We start from the raw sequence: 27899 nt of genomic DNA on the forward strand, positions 1-27899 counted from the left end.
ACTCCGCGCACGCGCACTGTGGCCAGGCCGGGCGGCGTGGTCGCTCCCTTACCGCCTCGCGTCTCCCTCCTCGCTCCTCGCGTCTCGCTCCCAGCCTCCCGAGATGCCGAAGAAGAAGTCGGGCAAAGCGAAGGGCGAGGAGGATTGGGTGGAAGAGGAGGCCCCGGCGACCGAGGGTACGGAGGCCGTGGCGGGAGAGGGATTTTCAAAGTGCACCTCGCCTGGCACCACTAGCATCATGGTCGCGTCTCCGCCACTTTGAGTGGCGGATGGCGTCTGTCTGTGTGTGTGTGTAATTGTGTGTCTGAGATTGTGTGTAAGTGTGTGTCTGAGTGTGTGTCTGAGTGTGTGTGTCTGAGTGTGTGTGTTTGAGATTGTGTGTAAGTGTGTGTCTGAGTGTGTGAGTGTGTGTGCTTGTCATGGTGTGGATGTGAGTGGCCTTAAAGTGTACCTCGCCTGGCACCAGCCATTGGTGACACGGCGTGTGGATTTGTCAGGTCCTCTGTGTGTGTGTGGAGGTGTCAACAGTGGTGGTGGTGGTGCGAATGTTGTGTGGTTTCGCTTCGTGTGATTATAGAGCGGTGTTAGGTTGTCCATTTAGCAAGACGTTGAGTGGTTCGTGGGTTCAGTCGGCGTGAAACTGATAACTGAAACGTTTACGTCGTGTGGTGTTACTTAGTGTGGGCCAGAATGCTTTTGTGTCAATTTGCGTGGTGTAGGGTTCGTGTTTGTGTTGTTACCTGTTAGTTTTGTTTCACCACGATAAGAACTCCTCCAGAAGGCCCAGGGTGATTCATTTTCGAGAGCGAGTCGGGGCAACATAATCACGAGTTTCCCAGTAGGGGGTGGAGGGCCATGATTGCTATGCGTCCAATCCCAATTTGAGTAATTTGCGGGTAAATGTCGTGACCCTGGCTCCAACACGCAACGACCTTGCCTTACGAATGACGCAAGAAGATATTTAACGTCCACTGCAAAGGCAGACGCCGCGTAGTTTCATGGATATTACACCCGCAGTATTAACCAGGGCGGCCGCTGGATTGAACCGTCAACGTTTTGCAACAAGCAGCGAGCGAGCTACCGGCTGGGCCATGGCGCTTTCCGATTAGTGTGCCGATTAGTGTGGAGGGAGGGGGGTGTCAATTAGTGTGGGGTTGTCAATTAGTGTGGGATTCAGTGTGCTGTTGAGTGGTGTGCCAATTAGTGCGGTGTCCGTGAGTGTGGAAATGAGTAATGCTGACTCGTGTGTGGCGTGTGCCATCGTTGTGGGATAGTTTTGTTGGGAGTCCAGTAGTTCTGGGAGTGGTCACGAAGTATTTTGTGTGTGTCGTGTTTGTGTGGGGAAACTGGTGGCGTTATTTCGCGTTATGTGGTATGTGTGTGTAAATGTGCTGATTGGTAGTTCGGGGGTAGTGTGGCAGGGATGTGCTTTTTGTGATGTGTGCTGGCTTGTTACATTCTGCGTGTGTGTGCGCGTCGTGCTATCATGAACACTTGTCAATCCATACGGTTTACCCGTATTCTTGTACAGACAATTTGAGTTTTCAGGTCCATACGACGTTCAGCTGTTTCTGAAATACGGGCAATTAGTTTATTTGTTTGTGTTTCTCCCTTGTGTTGTGACTTTAGAGGATGAACGTTTAGATTTTTAAGGGCACGGGGTGGCCAGTAAGGTCTGAATTGGTCTGTAATAAGGTAGGTAGGCACTGATAAGGGGTTGACAGGTATGTGTCACGTGTGTGGTGATGGGGCATGTATTAATTGGTTGCTTGATGTGAGATGGGTGTTTGGTGCCGTCATGCCCTGCGTGTGGAGAGGTGTCCAAAAATGGCTTTGTCATTTATTGTCGTGGTGTTTCAGAATCAGAATCTTTATTTATAGCGAACATTACAACAACAAACAATACAAAACACGGCAGGAGTGCAAAATATAGGAAAGGTAAGCACATCTCGTTAAATATAAACCATTTTTTTTACCAGGTAAAGCCCATTGAGCTATTAGCTTATTTTTCAGACGTGACCTGCTCACAAATCACGTGGAAATGTATAGCAGCCGAATTCTTTAAACGCATGTCTCTAAATGTGAAGGGAATACCTGGAGGACCCGGAGAAATATCCAGACTCAGGATCGAACCCCCCCCCCCCCACCTTCTGCATACCAGGCGAGGAAAATAACATCACGCCATCGTGGCGTGATGTTAAGCATGCACATTTGTTATTGTGCACTCTTATGAGTCCAGTCCATCACGAGTGTGCATTGAGCGCACGCAGCTCTTTGGCATAACACAATTTTCAGTCGAGTCAATTATATTTTTGGGTTGTGTCGTATATACTTAGGCATTATTTTTTTGCTTGGAGGGGAACGGTGGTGCAGTGGTGATCTTGCTGCTGCGCTACAAACCCTGCTTCCCAAGTCACCCCGAGGTTGACTCACCCCTAATAAGTAGAGGGGTGTAAACATCAGCTCACGATGAACAAACTCGGCTAGATTGGATTGTAGCCACACCGCTCTCTCGTGTGCCATGATGCCCCTAATAGTTTCTCACTATTAGCACTTGCCTCAAGAGTTTAGATGACTAACTGGAGGACCTTTGTATTTGTGTGGTGTTCCATGCTTGCTCTAAGGTGCTTTGTCACTTGTACAGGGTGTGTGGGCTGTCTCAATTCCTATACCTGAAGTTAATGTAATCTCTTGTTTGTTGCAACTGTTTTGTCTTTTCATATGCATCAACATCAACAACAACACATGCATCACATCTACACGCACACACACTCACGTACATGTATGGATGCACACGTATCCATATGCATGCATACATTCGTACACACTACTCTGTGTGTTCGCAACCACGTGCGCACGCTCACTCATGCAGCTCCCAAGAAAGAGAAGAAGGACAAGAAGGGAAAAAAGTCGGTGAGTTCTTCACACCACTCGTGCCCTGTATTGGTCATATTGAAATTTTCTGATTCATAATCAATATAGGAAAATATGAATGCCGCTCTGTTAAATGTAACCGTTCAGGCCTAACCCTACCACCACTTGCCATCTATCAGCTGCCACGTTTAACGTCCCTTCACTTTATACTCAAAACACATTCCACCTCCCCCCCCCCCACCAATGCTGTCGATAACGTTAGTGACGACATCATATCTATAATCTCAGAAGTTGCCTGTTTGTGAAATGTCATGCCCTGCGCATGAAGGCCCAACTCCCCTCTGCATCTTGTATAAGCTTCCCAGCACACAGATCTCCCTCAATTTAGGCAAGGGATCAAGGCGGGTTGAGGCATTTTGACCTGCATGAGCTTAGCTGGTATTATTAAAGCCATAAATGAAAATGAGTTGTTGCATATTTTAAAATAAAGTCTTAAATTAACATGGCACAGAGGTCAGTGTTGAAACAGCCCTACTGATATCCTGGGTTTGGTCTCGCCAAGTTGATTGGTCTAAGCCCAGTGACCACTGACTGCACAATAATATATGTACACTGTAATTAATTTGATAAAAAAATAGTATTGTAAAATTAACAAGTAATGGGAATGGAGCATTGAATGAAATGCCACATTTTAAGCATTATTACAGAACTTGAATATTGCGATTGGCAGTGATTCAAATGACCACAATATGTATATGTTAATACATTCTGCACCTCTCCATTGGTTATACGACCAAAATACTCATGTTGTCAGAGTCGAGGCGCACAGTCAATGGCAATTATATGTGCAGGAATTTCTGGATGTATAATTAGACTTCAACTCGGGTTTCTTTATTTTAGAAGAGTTCTGCTTTGCAATGTTTGACTAGGAACATTAATGATTGGTTGTGTGGGCATAAACTGAGAACCCAGAGAATACCCAGTTGACAACCTCACAGCCTAACGGTTACAACACCTGACGAGGCCGACTGGTCAAACATCCGAGTACGGACCAGGCTCGGGATTGCTTAGCTTCCGAGATCTGATATGACCGGGCACTTTCATGGCGATTTGGTCGTAGGCAAAGAAGTGTCTGATCCAAAGGTTTGTTTATGGACGGCAAAGACGCAGCTCGGCATGTTGGGAAGCCGCACCAAAAGAGATAGTTTGTGAACCCAGACCAGATATTTCACTTGTAAGCATCACCTGAGGTGGCATGGCTTTTGTGGTTTCAGTTTCTTAATGTGACCAATAACATTGAATTATGGTATAACCATTTTAAATGAGTGGGTTATCAAATAATTCACTCTCATCGGTCATAAAAATACTTCGGTATGAGTTTTGCTACTTTAAGCGGTGTCACTTTCTGTCCTTACTCGTATACTAAGAGTCCCCTCCCATTGTATTCACTTCAATGTGAGTCTCAATCATTAAACGCCAACCTTGAGACGGTCGTCTTCTTTGAGGATTATTTTGGAGACTTGGATAACGATTTTGCTGTGTCTGTCATCCAATGCTTATTTACAAATTGCATCCATAATAGAGGTTTTTGGGTTAGATCGCGTAAATATAAATGTGTTGTTAAATCCACCACCACCCGACACAGCCAGTTAGTAAGGTTTGTCATGTAAACAGAACATGCCAATTCGTTACTAGTACAGCACACATATGTGTGTGCATACATATGTGTGCTGTGACAAACCTTACTAATTGACTGTGTCAGGTGGTGGCGGGTTTAACGACACATATTTACGTGATGTAACACAAAAGCCTCTTATGGATAATATTGGTCGCGAAAGCCTACGTGTTGAACTTACACATTTTAGTTTGTAATGGACGTGTGCAATTCAGGTTAAATTAACCCATTCGTTTTTGGTCACCGGTTTCTCCTCATGTCCTTTGCTGATGTTGCAGTTTTTCGATGAAATTTCTTCTGATAACAAGCAAGCCATAGAAGCCAAGGAGGAAAAAGAAAAACAACAGCAGCAGCTGCAACAGGTACGTGTTTGTGTGTGTGTGTGAGAATCTGTGGACCTGTGTCTCTGTGTGCATGTGTGTGTACTGTGTATTAGTGGGGAGCGGTAGTGTAGTGTTTAGCGCACTGCGCTTCGAACCCGGCGATCTGAGTTCGATTCCTGCCCAAGGCCAACACCAGTGATGATTATCTGAATTTGTGCTGTGCGTCCTCTAAGTTGACTCAGCCTCAAATGAGTCCCTGGAGCAATGTGTAAACATCGCAACTGGGGAGACAAATCAGCCTGGCGTGGTGCTGGCCACCCACCTCTTGTGCTGTGCCGGCATTCATAGGTGCTCGCTAACAGCACTAATCCCGACAGTCAGCTAAAGGCTATAACGGGGATCTTTGTGTTTATGCATGTGTGAATTAGTGTATGTGTATCGATAGGTATGTGCTTGTGTGTATATGTGTATTGGTTAGTGAGTGCATCGGTGTTCATGTGCAAAGGTCGGAGTTTACATGTGTGTACTATATATGTACTATACACATGCACATATATAGTACATGTGTGTACTATATATGTGCATGTGTATAAGCATTATTGTGTGCATTGGTGCGTATGTATAGCTTTGTGTGAATGAGCCTGTGCATGCATGAGTGTATGTACGAGTGGGTTGTATATGTGCATTTGCCACCGGCCCAATTAGGCGCTCGTTGGCACAACTTTTCCCAGCCGCCCTAACAAGCCGAGCGTTTCATCCTCACCCCGACAGGCTCAGCAGGCGAAGAAAAAGAAGGAACGGAAAGCCGGCCGCCGCAAGGCCGGCGACGATGATGATGACGACGATGAGGACGCGATGGAGAAGCTGAAGCGCCTGGCCTTGCAGGACAGCGCTAGCGAGGATGATGGTGAGGAAGCATCCCCTGGCCGGCAAACCCTCAACAAGAACAACAACAACACTGTCACTGCTGCTCCCAAAGTCACTTTCGATATCGTTACTGTTTCTGCCACTGTTACGACCACTGCAGACACTGCTACTTCCACTGTCGTGACCAATACTCTCACTGCTACTACCACTGTCACTGGTGTCACTGCTGCTGCCACTGTGACTACCACTACCGTCACTGCTACTACCATCGTTACTGCTACAACGACTGTTACTGCTACTACCACTTTAAATACCACTACTCTCATTACCATCATTGGCACTGCTTATACCATGGTCACTATTGCTAGCATCACTGCTACTACCACTGTCACTACCATAACTATCACTGCTTCTGCCACTGTCACTACCATCACTGCTACTACCACTGTCACTACCATAACTATCACTGCTTCTATCACTGTCACTATCGCAAGTGTCACTGCTTGTGCCAATGTCACTGCTACTACCACTGTCACTGCTACCACTGCTATCACTATTACTACCACTGGTTTCACTGCTACTACCACTGTCACCACCATTACTGCTACTACCACTCACGACCACCACTCACTGCTTCCTGCTACTACCACTGTCACTACCACTACTGTCATTGCTGCTACCACTGTCAATACCACTACCACCGTCACTGCTATGTCTAACACTGGCACTACCAACACTACTCTTACCACCGCTATCACTAAACTAGAAACGCAATTGGCAAAACAACCCAGGCGTGGGACCATCCTGGAGAGAGTTCTGCAACCGAGCAAGGTTGTTTTTATCATGAAAACAATTGAGAAAAATGGTTTTGATATTTAGTTTTTTTACATACAGAGCACGGCTTGTACTTGTAGAATGTATACGCTCGACCATTTCTCGTAAATACATTCTCCCTCTCTTTGTAGAAGCCACCAAGCAGGGTACAAAGAAGGTGACAGGCAAGGCAGGCAAGTCAGACAAGGCAGACAAGGTACGGATTTCACGAGTAACGAGTAAACGCACAGAAGTGGGCGATCATCGCTTGAGGCCAAATCACGCGGTGGGGGTGGTGTGAGGGGGGATCGTCGCCGCAAATTTGGTGACGGGACGGTTTCTCTTCCAGGGTGGAAACAAGACGCGCGACAAAGTCACCCGCGACGAGGACGAGCACGAGGCCAATGGCAGTGACAACAAGAAGGCAGAGAAGAGGAAAAACGGGAAGCAGAAGGGGCCTGTGAAGGTGATGAGAGTGCCTGACACTGGGAGGAGGGGGGGGGGGCTCCTACAGTGAACCATTAACATTTTACCACGATTATTTGGTGATGCTGCTGTTACATTGGCGGTGGTGCATGAGCGCACGCAACACAAATTTTTGCACATTCGTTAATAACACATTAAAATAAAAAAAATTCTAATTGGGGAAGTTTAGGGGAATGACCCTTCTTCATCTCCATCTCCATGTATATAAAAGGAAAAGTTGTGAATATGTGTCTGTTCAAAATGTTTAGTGTACTTCCAGACATGCAACAAACTTGAAATTTGCCATGTGGGTATTTTCCAGACTGTACACCATGCAAAAATTATAAAAAGACACTTTTGGTTTTTTTTTTTTGGGGGGGGGGGGGGGCGGAAGCTCAATAATGCATACTTTTTTTGCACGGCAAGTGAGCTATGATGTCAAATCTGTCATGTGACCCGCGCATGTGGAAGCTTAACAAATTGTAGTGTAGTGATTAGCGCGCCGCGCTACGAACCCGGCGACCCGAGTTCGATTCCCGCTCACGGCCACCACCGGTGACGATTATTTTTACCGGTCCTGGGCCTCCTCTAGGTCGACTCAGCATCAAACCAGTAACTGCTGTGCTGTGTGAACATCGCCACTGGGGAGACAAAGGCGGCGGGCGTGGTGAATCCAAGTCTTGGGCGAAGCCGGGTAGTACAGCTAGTAGCATATAAAACCTGGATCTGTCCTGTGACCTCTTGCCAGCGAGCCTTTGATACTTCATGCATTCTCAAATTGCGCCTAGCCTGGTACTAGCGCTGTGGTGATGTCATCACCACTTCGTGGGGATTGACAGTTGTTTTTGAGTCTGTGTGGGTGTTCCCTCATTCGCACATTTGAGTCTTTGTTGAGCTCTGCAAGTCTGCTTGAATTACGCTGGAATCTCCTGTGTCTCTGACTTGCATCACTCTGATTCTCCCACATGCATACAAGTCCACCTTGAATGCACGTCACCTTTGAATCTCTCCTATTCGTATTTATAAAACCTCATTCTTGAGTTTGTGTCCACACATCTCTTCCAGTTTCTGCTATGATGCACTTCTACGCATCTTGTTGCTTATCCTCTTTAAGTGAACTGTCTACGAGTCTATGTGAGCCTCACTCTCATCACCTCACTCCGGCTGCCTCCTCCGTCTCCCTGCAGGGAGGGAATGTGTTTGCTGCGCTTGCACAGAGCGATGATGAAAACGATGATGACGACGAGGATGCCAACGAGTCTGGACACGACTCGGCTGGCAGTCATGACAAGAGGCCGGGGAAACCCGGCAAGAAAACCAGCGGCAGCAGCAGCGACAGCAAGGGCAGGCAAAGAGGAACGGTAACAGCAGTAGCAGCATCATCATCATTTGCCCTGACGGTCCGTCCATGCCATAGGCAGGTCTATCTGTTGTGTATGCTTAATGTGGTAATTCCTTCTGAGTGGATGCTACCACATGAGATGCTGCCATGGTGTAACGCTAAGCACGTGGCCGGTGAAACAGCGAGCAAGTCTCTTAAATCTCCCCTCCCTCTGTCCACCCATATGGCAGTAACAGATACACCATAGGTGGTGAGGTAAAAAGTGTGGGTGCTCCTAACCTCTTCCACGACTCCTAGCCAGTGTCAACGAGTAGGTAAAAAAAAACCCCTCTAGAGCTCCCCCTAATGGAGGCCCTTCCTCCAGCAGTGACGCGACCAAGCAATTGCGGGGCCTCGCCTTTCTAACGTGCGCGGTTAGGAAGGCATGACTGAGTCTCCCAAGACATGTTGATATCTCCCACCGTGAGAAGTTGCCACTTGTGGTTTTGATCAACTCTGGGGGTGAGATTCACATCTTGACCAAATGCCTCCTGGGTGCACTTCATTGTGCGTCTCATCCCGGCGTGATCCGCCAAACGCATCTCATCACATCGAGCATGTCTCATCTGTCTCCAGGGCAAAGGCAAGCACTCCAGGGACGATGACGATGACGATGAAGAAGAGGAGGAGGATGAGGATGCCCCCAGTAAAAATGAGGATGGGAAGAGCGGTCAAAATGACAAGGATGCGGAGGTGATCCTTGTTTGATTTATTTTACTACCACGCTTCTTGTACTGTTCCTGCCTTTATTCTAGATTTGAAGCTTTCGTGACTGCAAGGATTCATATTCTTAGGTTTTTTCGGTAAAGTCACGTAGGTAAAAAATTTAAATTAATAAAAGTAAAATAAAATAAAAATCACGACGTTTCGGAGGCAACACAAGCTTCCGTTTCGGAGGCAACACAAGCTTCCGTCTTCAGGTGGAACCGTCACAGCCACGACAGCTGTCGTGGCTCTGTTGCCTCCGAAACGTCGTGATTTTTATTTTATTTTACTTTTATTAATTTAAATTTTTTACCTACGTGACTTTACCGAAAAAACCTAAGAATATATTCCTGCCTTCATAGGTGTTCGCTAACAGCACCTGCCCCAACAGTGTTCAAGGCCATACAAGGGGACGTGTGTGCGTGCGTGCGTGCGCAGGATGCCAGTATTCCTGCCGCCGACGATGGAGCCGATCCCTCCTCTAACCTTAGCCGCAAAGAGCGGAAGAAACTCGAGAAGCAGGTATGTACCCTCTCTCCACCTCGCTGCGTGTGTAGCACCTGGCACTGAAGAGTGAGCACCCACTTGAGAAAGAGCATCGGCCACTACACCATTGCACGGCTTGCGTGTGTATGTGGCACAGTTGGTGCAGTGAGGATTGAGGGAGCTGCATCTGCCAGTTATTCTTTGTCAGCCAACCCATAATACCTGGGTCTGTCCCGCTACCTCCTGACAGCGAGCCGTGGCCTAAAGATTGCACCTGGCCTGGCACAAGGCGCCTTTGCTGCCTGCAGTGGTGAATGGTTAGCCACTTTTGGTGTTGTAAGTTGCGAACCATCAACCTACCTTGCGTGGTGACGTGGCTCAGTGGTTGCACGTTCGCCACTTATTGCAGAGGTTTGCAGTTGAAAACCGACGGCTGCCCTGATTAATGCTGCAGTTATAATACCATAATAATATACACACCGTCTGCTTCACAGTGGACATTACAAACCTGCTGACGTTATTCGCAAAAGAGTAGGCCATTGTGTGCCAGCGTGAAATTACTCAATTGGGATAACACATAGCAATCATCGACCCCTACTGGCAGACTAATGTCCAAGGTCACTCTAGTGAATTAAACTCGGTGAAACTCATTGTGTTCTCAAGTTCTCACTTGGTTAAACAAAATAAACGTGTGTGTGCATGTCCCAGACCTTGCGTGTTCGTGTGCGTGTATCCTCATGCGGTGTGTTCTCGTGTCCCACAAGTACCGTGTGCACGCGTGCCCTTACTCTTGTGTGCGGGCCTCTGTGTGTGCGTCTGTGTGCTTATGGGGAGCAGTAGTCCAACGGTTAGCGCACTGTGCTACGAACCCGGCGACCTGAGGTCAATTCCCGCTCACGGCCACCAACAGTGCTGATTATTTAAATTGGTCCTAGGCCACCTCTAGGTCGAGTGAACTTTAAATGAGTGCCTGGTGGGATGTGGTAAACATTGCCACTTGGGAGACAAAAGCAGCTGGGCATGGTGTTGGGCACATCCCCTCGTGTCCCATGTTGGCCTTCAAAGGTGTTCACATCGGAATTGCCCAAAAGGCTATATGGGGGCACCTTTGTCTTTGTGCATCTTCCGCCTCCCCATATGTGTGTGCATGCCTCCTGTCACATTGTGCGTCTGTGCGTGCACACGTGTGTCTGTCTCCGCGCAGCGTGCGTATGAGCGTCAGGTGGAGTCTCTTCGCGCATGTGCCGAGGCCGAGGGAGACTTTGCAGTGTCGCAGCAGGAGCTGACGTCGCGCAAGGCCGCGCTCGAGAATGCTTCCGACATCAAGGCATGGGCACTCGCTCACTCACTCGCTTGCCCTTTCGTTGATGCGGCACATCATATTTAGGGGTTATTTCAGCCGAGTCTGTCCCGGTTGGTAGTTCAGAACAGATTTCCACACACCTCGCTAACCGCATCCACCATTTTTCTCGCATTGGCGAGACGCTCACTGCATCGCATGCTTTCGGATGCGCTTTTGCGGCCGTCTGGAATGCTCTTCCTTCCGATATTAGTAAGTAACTGGAGCTTTTTTCAGCCGGGTCTGTTTGGGTCGGCAGTTTGGAACAGAAAGAAGTTTGGAACAGATTTCCGCACACCCCACTCACCGCATCAAGTATTCTCTCTCACTTTGGCTATGGCCACCATTAGTCACGTGTCTCCTGTCTACCAGCAAACTAGTCATGGGCCATAGGCGTGGAGTGACTTGCCTTTTCCACGATGTTGTGAATTGCCAGTTTCCCCTGTCCCAATTAGGTTAAATAATTGCTTAGAGTTCGTTGTGTTTACACTGTCTGTTTCTACCATCTTGTTCTTTCTTGTTCTGTTCTTTTGATTCGATTACCCTCTAGGTAATATTTGTGTAATATTTATATATAAATCGTATATAGATGATTCTTAAGTTCATGTTTTGATGCGTGCATTGTGAGCCCTGAATCGATCGATTTGATTGGCTTAATCGATACAACACTGGATGTGTAATGAAGCGTCACCACATACGTAGCACAGTTTCCAGAAAAGCAGACGTTACGTAGGATGTTAATGGTCGCTAATTCTATTCATTCTCAACCCCTCTGGACCTGATTGGTGTGTTCCTATGCATCTCAGAATATCCCTTTGCAATCCTGTGCCTTCCCGTGTGCCCATGCAATCTCCACATCCCTCTACGCACCCCTTCTGTTTCCTGTGCTGTCCCGTTGATCCCTTCGCGTTTTTCGTGCAATTCCCATTCATTATAGATTTGAAGAGTATGAATTCCCATTCATCCCCGTGCCTCCCCCCCCCCCCACTTCCCCCCCACCATGCGTGCAGATAGAGAAGTTTAGCATCTCTGCGCACGGCAAGGAGCTGTTTGTGAACGCTGAGCTCAACATTGTGGCCGGGCGCAGATACGGCCTCGTGGGGCCCAACGGGTACGGGCACCGCCTTGACCGCAGACGCTATGCACCCCGCAAAACACCACACAGTTACCGCACCTGCCGTGCTTACCAAGAGTAACACGCCGACCAATTTGGGATGCCGACCGCTCCCGTCGCCTTGCTTTGCCGTTCACCGCGTCGTTACACCGACTCGATTGGTTATTTGTGTACATTGACATCGTTGCTACCGTTGTCACATGTTGTGCGTACACGCTGAAGTCTGGTATAGTCCAGGAGGTAGGAATTTGGGTGCTCTGTCCCAGATGTGACAGCGGTGTTTTTGACACCATGGGAACTGGAAAGAATCTACCAGAGCAATCGCTGTATGTTCATAGCGATGTCTAAACAACTCATGAACGGTGGTGATAATCCTGTGTTATGATCATTTGTGTCGCGGTAGATTTAATACATTTGTGTTGTAATTCGTCACTCTTTCCCCAGAAAGGGGAAAACCACACTGCTCAAGCACATCTCTAACCGAGCTCTCAACATCCCACCCAACATCGACGTGCTGCTTTGTGAGCAGGGTGAGTTTGTGCAAGCCAGTGATTCAGGGGCTGTTCGTGGGCACCTATTAAATCCCGCACAGTGATGTGTGTGGTCGTGTGTACCTTTGTTTACGTGACCGTCTGAGTCTGGGTGAGAGCATGCCTGTGTGTGTTAGTGCATGCCTATGTGCTGCTGTGTGTGCATGTCCTGTTTGCATGGTTGGCTATGTACAGTGCAAAATAAGTTTAACATACATACTTGTCTGTGTGTTGAGTGTGTCCTATTTGTGTGCTTGGTGTGTGTACCCATATGTGTACCGTGTGTACCTGTGTGTATGTACCCATGTGTGTACCATGTGTGTATGTACCCGTGTGCATGTGGGGAACGATAGTGGAGGGGTTAGCATGCTGCGCTACGAACCTGGCTACCTGAGTTCGATTCGCACTCACGGCCAACACCAGTGATGATTATCTGAACCGGTCCTGGGCCTCCCCTAGGTCGACTTAGCCTCAAATGAGTACTGGTGTGGTGTGTAACCATCGCCACTGGGGAGACAAAGGCAGCCGAGCGTGGTGTTGGCCACCCACCCTCTTCGTGTGCCATGCCAGCCTTCATAGGTGCTCGCTAACAGCAGTTGCCTAAACAATCTGTTACAGGTGTAGTATCTTGAAGGAGACGGAGACTTCCTTTAGAGGCCACACGCTTTTATTCAATAACATCTAGACATCCTGACGCACTGGGGGAATAGCCTGACCACACAACCTAGGGAGGTACAGCCTCCACTCTATTCCAACAACTCTCCTTCCCTAGCCTACAGCTACTCAGCCCGGGGACGCTTAACGCCACCCTCAGCCCACTCAGTCCCGGCGGGGCGGCATCCTCGGGCTTGGGGTCCAGGATCTCCGGCGGCACCTTCCTTCAGCTTTAGATGAGATGGACTGGCTCCCGCTCTCCGGGAGCCGTCTTATATATCCCCTCTCTGAGGGGCGGGGGTGTCTCGGGGCCCCGGCTCTCGCCGGCCCCCTCCCCTCAGAGCGGTTCCAACCGCCTCTCGGCCCGGCCAGTTCGGACCAGTCCAGACCGGTACGTACCCCTCCCCTAGGTTGTGTAACCTGTGTCAACCTTGACCACCACACAGGCTATACGGGGGATCTTTGTCTTTGTACCGTGTGTATGTGCCTTGTGTGTATGTACCTTGTGTGTATGTGTACCGTGTGTGCGTGTATGTACCCGTGTATGTACCGTGTAGTTACCGTGTGTGTGTATGTACCTTGTGTGTATGTGTACCGTGTGTGTATGTACCGTGTAGTTACCGTGTGTGTGTGTACCCGTGTGTGCGTGCGTAGAGGTGGTGGCGGACTCGACCCCGGCAGTGCAGGCCGTGCTGCGCGCCGACGTGCGCCGCGGCAGTGCTGCTGCAGGAGGAGTCGAAGCTGCAGGCGCGGCTCGAGAGCGGAGACGACTCGGTCGGCCCTCGCCTCGAGAAGGTGACGCCACGCTACATCACGCCGTGCCACACCACACAAACGCAAACTTCGCACGTCGTGGCCCAACGTGCCACGCTATGCCACGGCACCTCGCAACACCTCACACTGTGCCACGCCGCGAACCTCCACGCCGTGCCACGCTACAACGCACCATGTCACAATGCACCACGTCACACACCACCACGTCACAGTGCCCCACGTTAAAACACCCCCATGCTCTGCCACACTATGCCACAACACGCCACGTCTATGCCACGCCTAACTATGCCGCACCAGTCACCGTATTATTGCACGCCACACTCCCAGCTGTGCAATGCTATGGCACACCGAACCGCACCACCCATGCCACTTTTCTACATCACACCACACTACACCACGCCTTGCCCATGATACATCACGCACCTAGCCTGCCACACAGCGGCATGGCAGTCTGCACCGTTCACATAGCCATATCAAAGTACGCCCAACATTGCCCCATGCTACACCACAGATCGAGCCCTTTTTTCGTGTATGTGTGACGTGTTGTCCTATTCATCGTGTGTCACATGATATCTCTTATCAACGAGATTCTGCTTGTTTAGCCAGGAAAGCTTCACTGAGTCTCATGACTCTTTTCAGAAGAGTCCTGTGAACGTCTGGCTGCTGTGTGTAACCCCAAATTAGTAATTTGCAGATACATTTTCAGCATTGGGTTGTTTTGGCCAATATCAATTCCGCTGAATGTTTTCCTTTTAGCTGTGGGCGGAAAACCGGAGAAACATGCAGAACAGTGGGGGGAGAGAACTTACAAACTCCACGTTCCACCCAAGTGGAGTCCGGCGTGCGTGTTCTCGTCTTGCGCTGCGTTCGCCATGTACTGTAACTTGCACGCTGCGGCCTCTGCGCTGTCCCGCGCGCACGTCAGGTGATCGAGGAGCTGCGAGCGATGGGTGCCGACGCGGCAGAGGCGAAGGCGCGCAGGATCCTCGCCGGTCTGGGCTTCACTCCCGAGATGCAGGGACGTCCCACCAAGAAGTTCTCCGGGGGCTGGCGCATGCGAGTGTCGCTGGCACGGTAACGTGGCGCAAGAGGCTCGCGGCACGCGGCACGCTGCGCACGGCACACGACGCTCGGCACGCGGCAAAATGTATTTATGAAGATGCGAACCAGCGGGCTAGGATTGGGCAATGACGTTGCCCACTTTTCTCACCCAGGCAGCCGGAGAGCACAGGACTTAGGTATTTCTTAAATCATCACTAAAGAACAAAAAGCTGACATATACTTAACAATGCACAAGTAAGAAAAACAAATATACTGTTATTGTTAATAAGAAGAATTATAAAAAAAAATATTTTTAATCTTGTCAATAATTTTAATTCTGTTTGGGACGTTGTTCCAGTATCCTACCAAGCTACTGTTTAAAACACCATTCGAACCAACTGATCTCCGAGAGGAAAATGATGGCAATTTAAGTGCATGCTTGAATGCCATTTATCTGGGTGTTCATGATACGTCAACTTTTATTTACAGAATGATTTTGATATGAACATGGTTGAAAATAATTTTGGGCTTAGAAGGTGTCCTGAATTTTTTTATGAAATTGAAAATAGAACTGGCCAAGTGGCTCGAAGGTAGAGAGACAGGATCGCAATTGGAAAGTTACAAGTTTAAATCCTGGTTGGGGGTTGGCTCAGCCCATCATCCTTCCAGAGTCAATAAAATTGGTACCACTCTGTGGGGAAGTCAACAGTTGTCCTATGGATAGACTCACCCATGACATATTAATGCGCAATTTCCACCGCTGGCTCGGCCTGTAAATGGGAGATGATCACCACAATCTGCTTGTTTGAGCAGGAGATCATTTGGAATGTTTCTTTTGTACTTAAAAAAAGAGACCAAAAATATTTGAGCAGAAGACTTCACACGAATTATTCTGCTTGTGGTAGGAAAGTAGGAATCGGCGTGCCTATTTGCACTGCATTTACAAAGCTATATCTTGTACATATCTGTTGGGTCAAATCTGGCCAACCTTTGCCCTTGGACTCCTACATTCATCCACATGCTCTTTTAGAGTGGTAAACCTGCTGTCACAATTAATTTTTCGAGTAGGGTTTGCAAGGCATTGCGGATCTTTTCTCACAACTCCATATGGCTTTGCTATGCAGTGTAATACGAACTTGGATTTATGCGGCGTGTAAATGCGACCGCAACTCAAGACGCCGTACAGAAGCAGTGGCCATATTTACTTTATACAGAGGCGGCTGTTGATTTTTGGGCAAAGTGATAGAGGAAGGGGGAAGAAGCAGACGCTGTGAAAGTGTGATTTAAAAGTTACTTTGTCGATTGCGTCTTTCCTCGAGCAGCAGTGCGGTTTTGTTGGTCTCTCAGGGCCCTCTTCATGGAGCCGACGCTGCTCATGCTGGACGAGCCTACCAACCACCTGGATCTCAACGCCGTCATCTGGCTCAACAAGTATGGCACTGAAACAGTGATCCCCTCCACCCCCCACCCCCCCTCCATGTAGCCTGACACACGCAAGTGCTGTTAGCAAATACCTATTAAAGCCGGCAAGGCACGCGAGAACAATTGCACGCACACAAACAAAGACAGATGCATACGACACACGTGTGCAAACACAGGTGCGCATACAAATGGCCCAGTGGTATAGCCCATTTGCCGCTTGTTGCAGAAGTTTGCGGTTTCGAATCCCAGCAGCCACCCTGGTTATTCCTGCCGGTGTATAATACTTCTATGCACTGCCTGCTTCGTAGTGGACGTTAAAGATCCCGTGACATAATTTGCAAAACTTGGTCATTGTGTGCTGGCATCAGGGTCCAAATTTGGCAAGTTAAAAAATTCGGCTACCTATGCAGAGATCTGAGTTCAATTCCCGCTCACGACCAATTATAATGACGAATATCTGAACCGTTTCTGTTTCTCTCCTATGCATGTATGTTGAACGTCTGTAGCCAACCGTGCCAGTCGACTCGGCTTTAAACAAGTACCTGGTGCGGTATGCAAACATCAGCAGTGGGGAGACAACGGTGGTCAGGCATGGTGTTGCCCTCCCCCTCATTTGCACTTGCCGGCCTTCATAGGAACAGCTCTTGCCCTTCACAGTCTGCTAAAGGCTATAACGGAGGATCTTTGTCTTTGTTCAGCTACCTGCTGACGTGGCGGAAGACACTGCTCATCGTGTCCCACGACCAGAGCTTCCTGGATGACGTGTGCACAGACATCGTCCACCTCGACTACCAGAAGCTTTTCTACTACCGCGGCAACTACTGTGAGTGTGTAGTCAGGTCGCTGCCGGATCGGTCTCCGTTTACTCGCGATCATTTGGGAAACGATTCGGGCTTTGATTGAGAAATATTGTACGGGATCTGGGCAAGTGGGCATAGCCCCGAGTGATCAGTTGGGAGAGTTTCCTATCTTAAAAAATGTTACTACCAATAATGTGAATTGACGATCGATGGCAGATTTGATAGATCCTTGGTTGTGTTGAGGATTAGAGCCATTACGGATAGTCCTGCTGGTTGGGGGTTGGCTCGCTTGGCGTTTTGGGCCTGTGCTCGGCAAGTGCGATAAAAAAAAAAGTAGCTAAAACATAAAAAATTCATCGCCTCCAGCACTCTTTTTAGTTCTTCAGAACCATCAAATGAGTGTTCACACTCCTCCAATGAGCCTATAAAGCCTATAATGTTAACCTTTCCCCCTTACCCTGATCGTGTGAATGCAAGCATGTGTGTTTGTGTGTACGTGCCTCTGTTGTGGAGCGGTATTGCAGCAGTTACAAACCAGTGAACCAGCTTCGATTCCCGCTCACGACCAACACCAGTGACGAATATCTGAACTGTTCCTGGGCCTCCCCTAGGTAGATTCAGCCTCAAATGAGTACTTGGTTTGATGTGTTAACATCGCCACTAGGGAGTCAAAGGTAGTTGGGCGTGGTGATGGCCATCCACCCCATCGTACCGTGCCAGCCTTCATAGGTGCTCGCTAACAACACTGGCCCCAAAAGTATGTTAAGGCTATACGGGGGATCTTTGTCTTGACCAACATCAGGAATGAAACATAACGCGGTGGATAATCATTAGTAGCGGAGATAAAAAGGCAGCCGGGTGTAGTGCTGCCAACACCACCCCATATAGTGCTGTTCTGGCCTTATTAGGTGTTCACTAACTGCCCTTGCCCAAGCAGCCTTTTAAAACTATGTGGAGGATCTTTATCTTTGTCCCTTCCGGTGTGTGTGCGGCGTGTGTGGCACGTGCAGTGACGTTCAAGAAGATGTATGTGCAGAAGCAGAAGGAGCTGCAGAAGCTCTACGATAAGCAGGAGCGACGGCTCAAGGAGCTCAAGGCTGGCGGAAAATCCACGAAGCAGGCGGTGCGTGTGGTGCTCTGTTGGGCGCTGTTTGGCACAACGCAGCACGGAAAGGGCCTTCGGTTGTTGGGATCCCTGCCTTTGATACGCCACATATCGGGAATGCAGGCCCTGTCGAGAGTTAAAAAAATTATTATTGTTTTTTTTATTTGGCAAGAGCCTGGTAAAAGGCACAACCGTAATAAGGGAGGGGCAGGGGTACAAAAATTCCACGGACCGAAGTCCGAATTCAGTGCTGAAGGGACTGCAAGCGGGAATGTCGGTAAGGAAACAGGGACAAAAGTAAAGAGGAAAAAAGGGTGGGGGGGGGGTTATGTTGAACTTCTTTTGCACTGTACGGAGCCAACCGTGCTAATTGGTGGAGGGGAAGTAAACATTACAAAATCTTCCAAACAAAATAACCTACACACGCCAAGTCAGCTTATCAAGTCCCGTAGAGCAGTGATTAACTCTTGTCTATCTCCGGGAAGGATGGTCCTGAGTTTTCATTATAAATCGCCCCGGGATGCTTTGTATGAAGAGCACGATATGCCATGCTCCCTAAATATTTCTCTCTTCCACACCCACCCGCCCACCGTCGTTTCCCACCCTTCTGCCCGTCCGTCCGTCCACCCGCCCGCCCTCTCTCCTGCCATACCACCCGTCCACCCACCCACCCTGCCCTCCCGCTCACACGCCCATGTTGGCCGCACGCAGGAGAAGCAGACGAAGGAGGCGCTGACACGGAAGCAGCAGAAGGGTCGTACCGGCAAGAAGGAGGAGGAGGGCGCCCCGCAGGGCCTGCTGGCGCGACCGCGCGAGTACACGGTCAAGTTCACCTTCCCCAACCCGCCGCCGCTCTCCCCGCCCATCCTCGGCCTGCACGGTGAGGAGAGCGCGGCCGCGGCGCGGTACGGCGTCCCGGTACGGCGTCGCGCTGCTGTGGCGTGGCGCTGTGCAGCTCGCTGCGGCACAGCAAGTCCTCGGTGGTTTCCATGGCCGCGCATAATACCGTGTCCCGCAAATAAGGGAACGGGCATATTTTCATGATAAAGGTTTTTTGGGTTAGATTGCGTAAATATAAACGTGTCGTTAACCCACCACCACCTGCCACAGCCAATTAGTAAAGTTTGTCACGTAAATAAAACGTGTCAGTTAGTTACTACTTCAGCACACCATGGTGTTGGAGAGTAAAACCACAAACCCACAGCATTTACAATTCGAGCACGACGTTTCACTGGTGATTACAAACATCTTCATCGGGCTATTTCCCAGAATTGTGAAGACGTCTTCCTGTTTTGGTCTTAAATATTGTAAAGGTGATGTCATCCCGTTCATCCTATCAGGTGCACATTTCTACACGTGTATACTTGTACACGCTTATATTTGCGCGATCTAATCCAAAATAAAACATTTATATGGATAATATTTGTCACGAGAGCCGACGGGTATTTTCTTTGCGGACCCAAAAACATGAAACACATTGTGGAAAAAAACCCAGGAATAGCTTCGTCTCCGCGCTTTGCAGCAATGTGACGCGCAAGCACAGTGCCAGTATGGTTACGTACTGTACAGCAACTTCCGTGGCATTCGATTGTTCATTCCCAAATTGGCTTGTAATTTTCGGTGGTTTCAGTGGTGATTTTTAAACTATGTGTTTCATACAAAGCAAAAAAATACATTATTGATTATATTACAAGCTGTATAAATGGGCAAAATTTGGTCTTAATGGACATAATTAGGGTTTATTCATATAACGAACATGCCAACGTACCCCACCCCACTGAATTAGCCTCGTATTTAGAAGGCAAACTGCATGTCATGCCATAGTGCCGTTCTTTCATGGTTGCTCGCGAAGAGCATTTGCCTCAAAAGTCTGTTAAGGCTAAATGGATGATCTGTCTGGTGTGTGTGTGCCCATGCAGGGGTTGACTTTGGCTATGAGGGCCATCCCCTGCTCTTCAAGAACGTGGACTTTGGGTTGGACTTGGAGTCTCGCAGTGAGTTCTCGTAAAACACTACAGCCTTTCATGCACAATAATACTACCATACACCGCAGTGGTTAACAGCACGACTGTACGCCAGAGTGTGACCACCGCACTACTTCTTCTTGGTTCTTTCGGTAAAGTCACGTAGAAGGGAAGTAATAAAATAATAAAAATAAAACATTATTTTTATTATTTTATTACTTCCCTTCTACGTGACTTTACCGAAAGAACCAAGAAGATGAATCCCTGCAGTCACGAAAGCTTTAAATCGAAATTTCACCGCACTACTGTTTTCCACAGTGGATAACAGCACTCCTCCATTTACCAGAGTAGCCATAGCAGTCCTGCATACACCACAGTGTGACCACAGGACTCCTGCATACACCACAATCCACAAACACACAGCACACCACGGTGAACCACATCACGGTTACCGATACGTCATAACACGCCACAGTGAGCTACAACCAACCACAGTGAAGTGCATTGCACCACCATGAAACGCAGCTTACTGCAGTCAATTGTAATAAACAGCAGCACACCACTGCAGCACACCGTGGTAGGCCATGGTGATTCGCAGTGCACCCTGTTAAAACACAACGGTACCACTGCAGCGCCGTTCACTGCCGTGTGTTCGCCCGTGCGCAGTCTCCATCGTGGGTCCGAACGGCGTGGGGAAGAGTACACTGCTGGGACTGCTCACCGCGGCACTAGAACCGGTACGCACGCACAAAGACAAGATCCCCCGTACAGCGTGTAACAGACTGTTGGGGCTAGTGCTGTTAGCGGGCACCTGTGAAGGCCGGCACGGCACACGAAGGGGTGAGTGGCCAGCACTGTGCCTGACGGCCTTTGTCTCTACACTCATACTCTTTGGTTCTTTCGGTAGATGAAAATAAAATAAATAACTAAATCACGACGTTTCGGAGGCAACACAAGCTTCCGTCATCAGGTGGGACAACCACAGCAAAACATTTTTTACTGTAGTGGGCAGAGTGAGCTGTATGTGACAAGCGATAATATAGGGTAAGAGCCAGGGAGGAGGGATGCAGGGGGGGCACCATTTTACACGCCGCTTCAGGTAGTCATTTGAGTTTAAATCGACCTAGGGGATGCCCAGGACTAGTTCAAATCATTGTCACTGGTGTTGGCTGTGAGAAAAAATCTAACCGGGGTCACTGGGGTTCGTAGCGTAGCGCTAACCACTACACTACCGCTCCCCACAGAGTGTGTATATAATTGCCCATGTGCTTTTTGTGTGTGTACAGTGTAGTGTTTAGTGCACTGCACTACGAACCCAGCGACCCAAGTTCGATTCTCGCTCATGGCCAACACCAGTGACGGTTATTTGAATTGGTCCCAGGCCTCCCCTAGGTCGACTCAACCTCAAATTAGGACCTTGTGCACAGTGTAAACATCCCCTCTGGGGGATACAAAGGCGGTCAAGCGTGGTGCTGACCACCCACCCCTTTGTTTTCCTGTGCCGGCCTTCATAGGTGCTCGCAAACAGCACTTTCCCCTACAGTCTGTTAAGGCTATATGGGGGATATTTTTATTTGTATATATATTTAACCATGTGTGTATACTTAACCATGTGTTTTTATATTCAACCTTGTGTGTGTGAGCGTGTATATTTACCCGTGTGTTTTGTGTGCGTATACATTTGAATCTTATGGCGGGACCCCGGGGTCCCGAATAATCGTAATTAATTAATAATTTTTTGGCGACTCCGTCCCACCGAGTACATCAACGCCGCGATCCACCTGGCGCGGATCATTCACCAAGCACCTGTCGTTGCCAAAATTTCCGTAGTCATAAACAAAACTTTGATTAGCGCATCGTGTAGAGCTCGTCCAGAGGAATAGATTGCCGTATCGTTTGCCTTCAACAGACATAAAATGACGTCGCAATGCCAGTTTATGCGAGAGCCGGGAGCTTATTGAACCCTGGGGTCCTGCCATAAGGTTCATTTAACCACGTGTTTTGTTTGTGGGCGTGCGTGTATATTTAACCACGTGTGCGTATGTGTGTGTGTGCACTGCAGAATAAAGGTGAACGCAGGAAAAATCACCGTCTGGTGAGTGCTCACCCCCCACAACATCTCGCTTGTCCCACCCACCCTACACTCACAACACAGCCCCTGCCCAACACCTTGGTCAATGCTTCATTTTAGTAAATTCTTAGTAAGATAACAAAAGGTGTCGAGATAAAAAAAATATACGATATGACAGATGGAGATGTAGACAGCAGAGACTTAGTGAGAGGAGAGAAGGTATGTACACAAGCGACAGATGTAGAGATGAATGGTGTAAAAAATATATAAATGTAGTGAGGTGTAAGTGATGGAGACCAAAGACAGAGATGTACGGCTGAGAGAAGAGTGACACACACACAACACATATGTGGAGTGTAAGACATTTGCGATGGAGATGTAGGGATAGGAGACCACGACATCACATGCATATAGATCTACTGAGTTGGTATGTGGCACACGTTGATTTATTTCTCCTGAAACCAGGGACCTTGAGCTCCTTGGGACCCTGAGCTTTGGCTTATTCTACGGAGTGTCGTCACCACTGACCCCAGCAATTTCGACACCGATGATGACGAAAGTCGTGGTGACGACGACGACGGTGATGAAGACTGAAAACAGCAGTGATTTTAATGTTAACGCTGGTGTGTCTGCACGTGTCCTGTGTGTGCGAGCAGAAGATCGGCTTTTTCAACCAGCAGTACGCGGATCAGCTGGCCATGGAGGAGACTGCCACCGAGTACCTGCAGCGCTGCTTCAACCTGCCCTACCAGGAGGCGCGCAAGCGCCTGGGACGCTTCGGCCTGGAGAGCCATGCGCACACCATCCAGATCAACAAGCTCTCCGGTAGGACACACCGCCCGCAATGCATACAACACCGCATACACCGCGTATATAATGCACACCGCACACACACCATGTACACCGCATTCGCCGCACACACCACATGTAACGCACACCGCCTACACCATGTACAACGCACACACCATATACAATGCATTCACTGCAGACTCAAAACTATAATAACAACAACAACAACCGCCATTCGCGACTAAGTGGCGGTGACATCACCACGACGCTTGTGCCAGGCTATGTGCACGTTGAGGCCACATGAAGTGTAGAACGCCCGCTGGCGGGAGGTCACGGGGCAGACCCAGGTTCCACGGGTCGGCTGACTGAGACGACTGAGATGACTGGCTGATGCACCAGCTGTGCTCCCTACTGTGCCAACTTGCTGTGCTTTCGCCACCCGGCGCTTCGCTCGTTGTTGTGAGCATCGCTCCTCCCCCCGGGGCCTCCGGCACAAGCTTAATAAATGTTTTAACTCGTAGTTTGGTAATTAATTGAAGGTGGAGGGGTTACCAGCCCCTCGCACCAGTCCAGAGCCCCCATTTGGCCGCTGTGGTGGTTACAGACACCATGAGTGGAGTTGCCAATTTCAGTTGGCCCTCCCCCCTCGGCACTGCCCACCACAGCGTTGCCGTCCGGCACCACGAGGAGGTAGGGGGTTCAAACTATAATAGCGCGCACACACCACATACACCGCGCACACTTTACATACATTGTGCACACTGCACACACCACATACTACACACACACCACATAGACCGACCACGCCACGTACACCACACATACCATGTACACTTCCTATTCCACATATATAACACACACTCACACTGCACAACCCACCCACACGCCACACAATGACCATACCATGCCTCACACACCCCGTCACATGGCACGCTCAGTGCTTGTGTGTATATGTTGGGTTGTATGTGTATATATATCCGTGTGTTTGTGGCTGTCCCCCTTCCATCCAGGCGGGCAGAAGGCCCGAGTGGTGTTTGCGGAGCTGAGCTGTCGAGAGCCAGATATCCTCATATTGGTAATAAAAAACAACCCAGTGCACACAGCTACAAAAGGAACACAGCTTAAACAAGCTCTTAACTCAACCGTAACATACACACAGCATAAACACAATCTAAGCTCAGCCACAGCATAAACACAGTATTGACAAAATCTTAACTTAGTTACAACATAAACACAGCATAAACACAATTTAATAAGCCACAGCATGATCATAACATAAACACATTGGGAAAATGTATTCATTCGTTATTGACCAGGGTGCGAGATTAACTCGGAGAATCCGGTTTAATCATCGCCAGCCAACTATAAAAACACTGAACTCGTTCACAACACAACATGCAGTTCAATCACAGCCACAACAGCTCCAGAATGGCACCGGCATAGCGCTGGACTCACAATCCGCAGGTTGCAGGTTCACATCCAGATAAGGGGTCAATCAATGCCATTGTCCCTACGCATGCTGTGTGTGTGTGTGTGTGCGCGCAGGATGAACCGACAAACAACCTGGACATAGAGTCCATTGATGCCCTCGGTGAAGCCATCAACCAGTACAAAGGAGGTGAGGGGTGTGGGTGTGATTTAGAGCATGTCAGGAGATGACCTTGTAGCTGCTGCCTTGATCTCCTCATCTTCAGGGTCATTGTAACAGCCGGGGTTTGGCTGTGGAATGGTCCTGGTAATCCCAGATAATCAGGTTTCCTCAAGTCGATATCCCAGTGCTGATGTCACACATGTTCACACATTTGATTTAGTTTAGATTTATACTTAAATTTTTGATCTGTATTGTATTATGATTGTTATTGGGATCAAACATCGAAATGGGATTTTTTGCACGTTTTGTACGCAGCATGGACGGTGGGTGCTTTTTCTGTAGGATTTTATTGTTTACGTATGTGATGTTTAGATTTGTGTACAAGTAATTTTAGGTGTATCTTGTAATTTTGTTTGTTGCGGTTGCACCCAAATCAAGAGCCGAATGGCTCACAGGGAAAATCCTAATAAATGAAACTGAAAACTGAAACATCAGCACTGGGAAGGAAAATATGGCCGTATTACTGACCTCGCTATTCCTTGGCGCAATGCGTCACTTGCTATGGCAATTTATAAGTCCCAAGTGGGTTATCTATGTGTGCATTTGTGAGTATATGTTTCAACGTTTTTTTAATCAGGTGAGAACCTAAGTCTGTGGGTTTGTGCATGTTGTCATGTTATTCAGTTAACCCATAACTCCTGGGTTTGTCATGTGACTTGCTGTCAGCGAACCTTTGAAACTTCACATGGTCTCAAAGTGCACCTAGCCTGGCACAAGTGCTGTGGTTATGTCACCACAACCTAGTTGCGAATGGTGGATGCGGTGCTTGTTGTGCAGAGCTGTGACATAGTGATTTCAGTACTACGCTCTGATCCAAGTGACCTGCATTTGATTTTTCACCATGGGAAATGAACCTATCTTTGGGCGCCCCTAGATTGAATTGGCCCAACAATAACTTTTACACTCCTGAGACAACCGCGTACACCAAACATGACAAAGAACAGTTCACAATGCCTTGTGTAGTTCACTGTCCACCAGTGTGGAAGTGCGTTGAAAATCAGCACTGCAGAGAATAAAATAAGACGGCTCAGCGTCAGTTGTGTGCTGTACTTTAGCCACGTCACTTCTTTGTGCCCTCCATTCTAACAGCACTTTTTTATCCACTGTACAACCAACCTGGGCCGGGGCCATTCCAAGCCAGCTTGGCACACCTCATTGGTTTTCCATTGTAGAACCCCCAGCTGTGCCGGTCATATCACACACATTGAACGAGAGTGCGTGTCTGTGATGCAGCAACGCTGCTATTATTAGCCCCACCCCTAGCCCCCCCTCCTGGCTTTACTCTGCCCTTAGCTCGAACACACGTGACACGTATTCAGATCACAGTACGGTTTCAGAAATGGAGTATATAGCTTAATGCTTAATCTTTATCCTCGTGCTTGCGTGCGTGCTCACATCTAGGTGTCGTGATCGTGAGTCACGATGCTCGGCTCATAACGGAGACGAATTGCCAGCTCTGGGTGGTGGAGGAGTCAACTGTGAACCAGGTGGAGGGCGACTTCGAGGACTACAAGCGCGAGGTGCTGGAGTCGCTCGGCGAGAAGATCATCGCCACGGCTTCCGTCACGGCCAAACAGACGGCTGCAAATGCGGCCGCCGGTGCGGCCGCCGGTGCGGCCACTGGCGCGGCTGCTGTTGGAACGGCTGCTGTTGGCACGGGCACCTCCAAGCCGTGATGGCACAGGTCCCCGATGACGTACCACCGTCTGCACAAGTGCAGATCATGAAGCGAGGCTTTGGCCAGTGCCTTGGTCTGGTGGATTGTAAACCCCGGTCTCCCCTCCTAAGCCCTGGGCAATAAAGACTGTAACAAATGCCTGTAACGCAAGAACACAGTGCAGGTTGTTGATGTAAGCTGTCAACATGAGCTTTTAGCATCGGTCAGGAACACACAACTGTCGCCACACGCTGTTATCACATGCTGTCACCACAACCGTAAGCACAACCTCTAAATACAATCCTTCACCACATGTTGTCGACACACTCAATACAATCCTTCACTAAACGTCATCAACGCAAGCTCAAACATATTTGATCACACTCTGCTTACACAATCTCTCAATGCACACTGAACACAAGCTGTCACTGTTTCCACAAGCTCTCGGCACAGCAACACAAACGTATCGACATGAGCCTTAATTTAGTCCACCAGCACAAGTGGTAAATTTAAGGTGTCAATGCAACCCAGCAAAACAACTTCATTTTTTCATCCCGCAAGCTCTCAACGTAAGCAATAGACCCAGCGCTATAATGCAGGCCACTCAAACCAATCTCTCAACACAAGTTTTGGACACAACTCGACAGCCTACGTAAGCTGTCACCTCACACGGTGATCAACAACAGTAGCCATCTTCTCAAGCCCTCAACAGCTCCTTGTACACTCACCGTCGGCACAATCCTTTTAGCGCAATCTGTCAGTGTTAGCCATTTCCAATGTCCCTCGCACGATCGTGTAATGACTGCATCTAATAAACATGGCAAGAAAGTCTAAACCGTGTCGCTTGGTTCTCTTTGACAACCCACGTTCTTGAAGTGAATGATTATAAACACTTTGCACTTGAAAACTACAATCGCTGGAGTCACAATTCATGATTGATTTTTGCGTCAGATCTCTAAAGTAAAATGTGTGCTGAGCCTTTTTCCACTCAACAGCCAATTAATAAAATTGCCACTTTGACAAACGGGCTGGTGTACGACTGCTTAAGCACATCAGTGTGTTGGCGAGCAATCCACACATCAAGTTGGCTTGGTGTTCACTGATGGTCACAACCAGCATCATCAGGAAGTTTCTGGAAACCCGAAAATGTCCTCTCACGCCATGGGCCTTTAGTAGGTGGTGTGATGTCATCAATGTGCACCCACAAGAGAACGGGAAGTGGTACATAAAGTTCAATGTGTTTGAATAAATGATGGTTACAATTGTTAGATATGATATTTTCATATTTGTAGCAACTGCCCGCTAATGCTGGTTGAAACTGGATCACTCCTAACACCGGCGGTGTGCTGCTGAAGCAGGTATTGGCACGTTTGTTCACGTGACTTGGCTGTGTCGGGTG

At 48.7% G+C, this 27899-nt stretch overlaps 1 protein-coding gene across 1 annotated transcript; it reads left to right on the plus strand.

Annotated features, from left to right (window-relative positions):
* On the plus strand, window positions 1-27349 carry ABCF1 (ATP binding cassette subfamily F member 1). The gene is given in 26 exon segments (XM_061561516.1): window positions 1-176; window positions 2873-2913; window positions 4828-4911; window positions 5644-5779; window positions 6705-6769; window positions 6902-7018; window positions 8205-8378; window positions 8975-9091; window positions 9542-9625; window positions 10794-10916; window positions 11939-12039; window positions 12487-12572; window positions 13881-13939; window positions 13941-14021; window positions 14926-15074; window positions 16389-16472; window positions 17162-17286; window positions 18274-18386; window positions 19080-19248; window positions 20288-20362; window positions 20999-21069; window positions 22395-22427; window positions 23060-23228; window positions 24203-24267; window positions 24738-24810; window positions 26245-27349. Coding segments are annotated over 26 exon segments (2742 nt in total). The 5' UTR covers window positions 1-103; the 3' UTR covers window positions 26520-27349.
* The last annotated feature ends 550 nt before the right edge of the window (window positions 27350-27899 follow it).

This window comes from Lethenteron reissneri, chromosome 27 (assembly GCF_015708825.2).
Source record: "Lethenteron reissneri isolate LAM-NWPU_2019-01 chromosome 27, ASM1570882v1, whole genome shotgun sequence".
NCBI classification, from domain to species: domain Eukaryota; kingdom Metazoa; phylum Chordata; class Hyperoartia; order Petromyzontiformes; family Petromyzontidae; genus Lethenteron; species Lethenteron reissneri.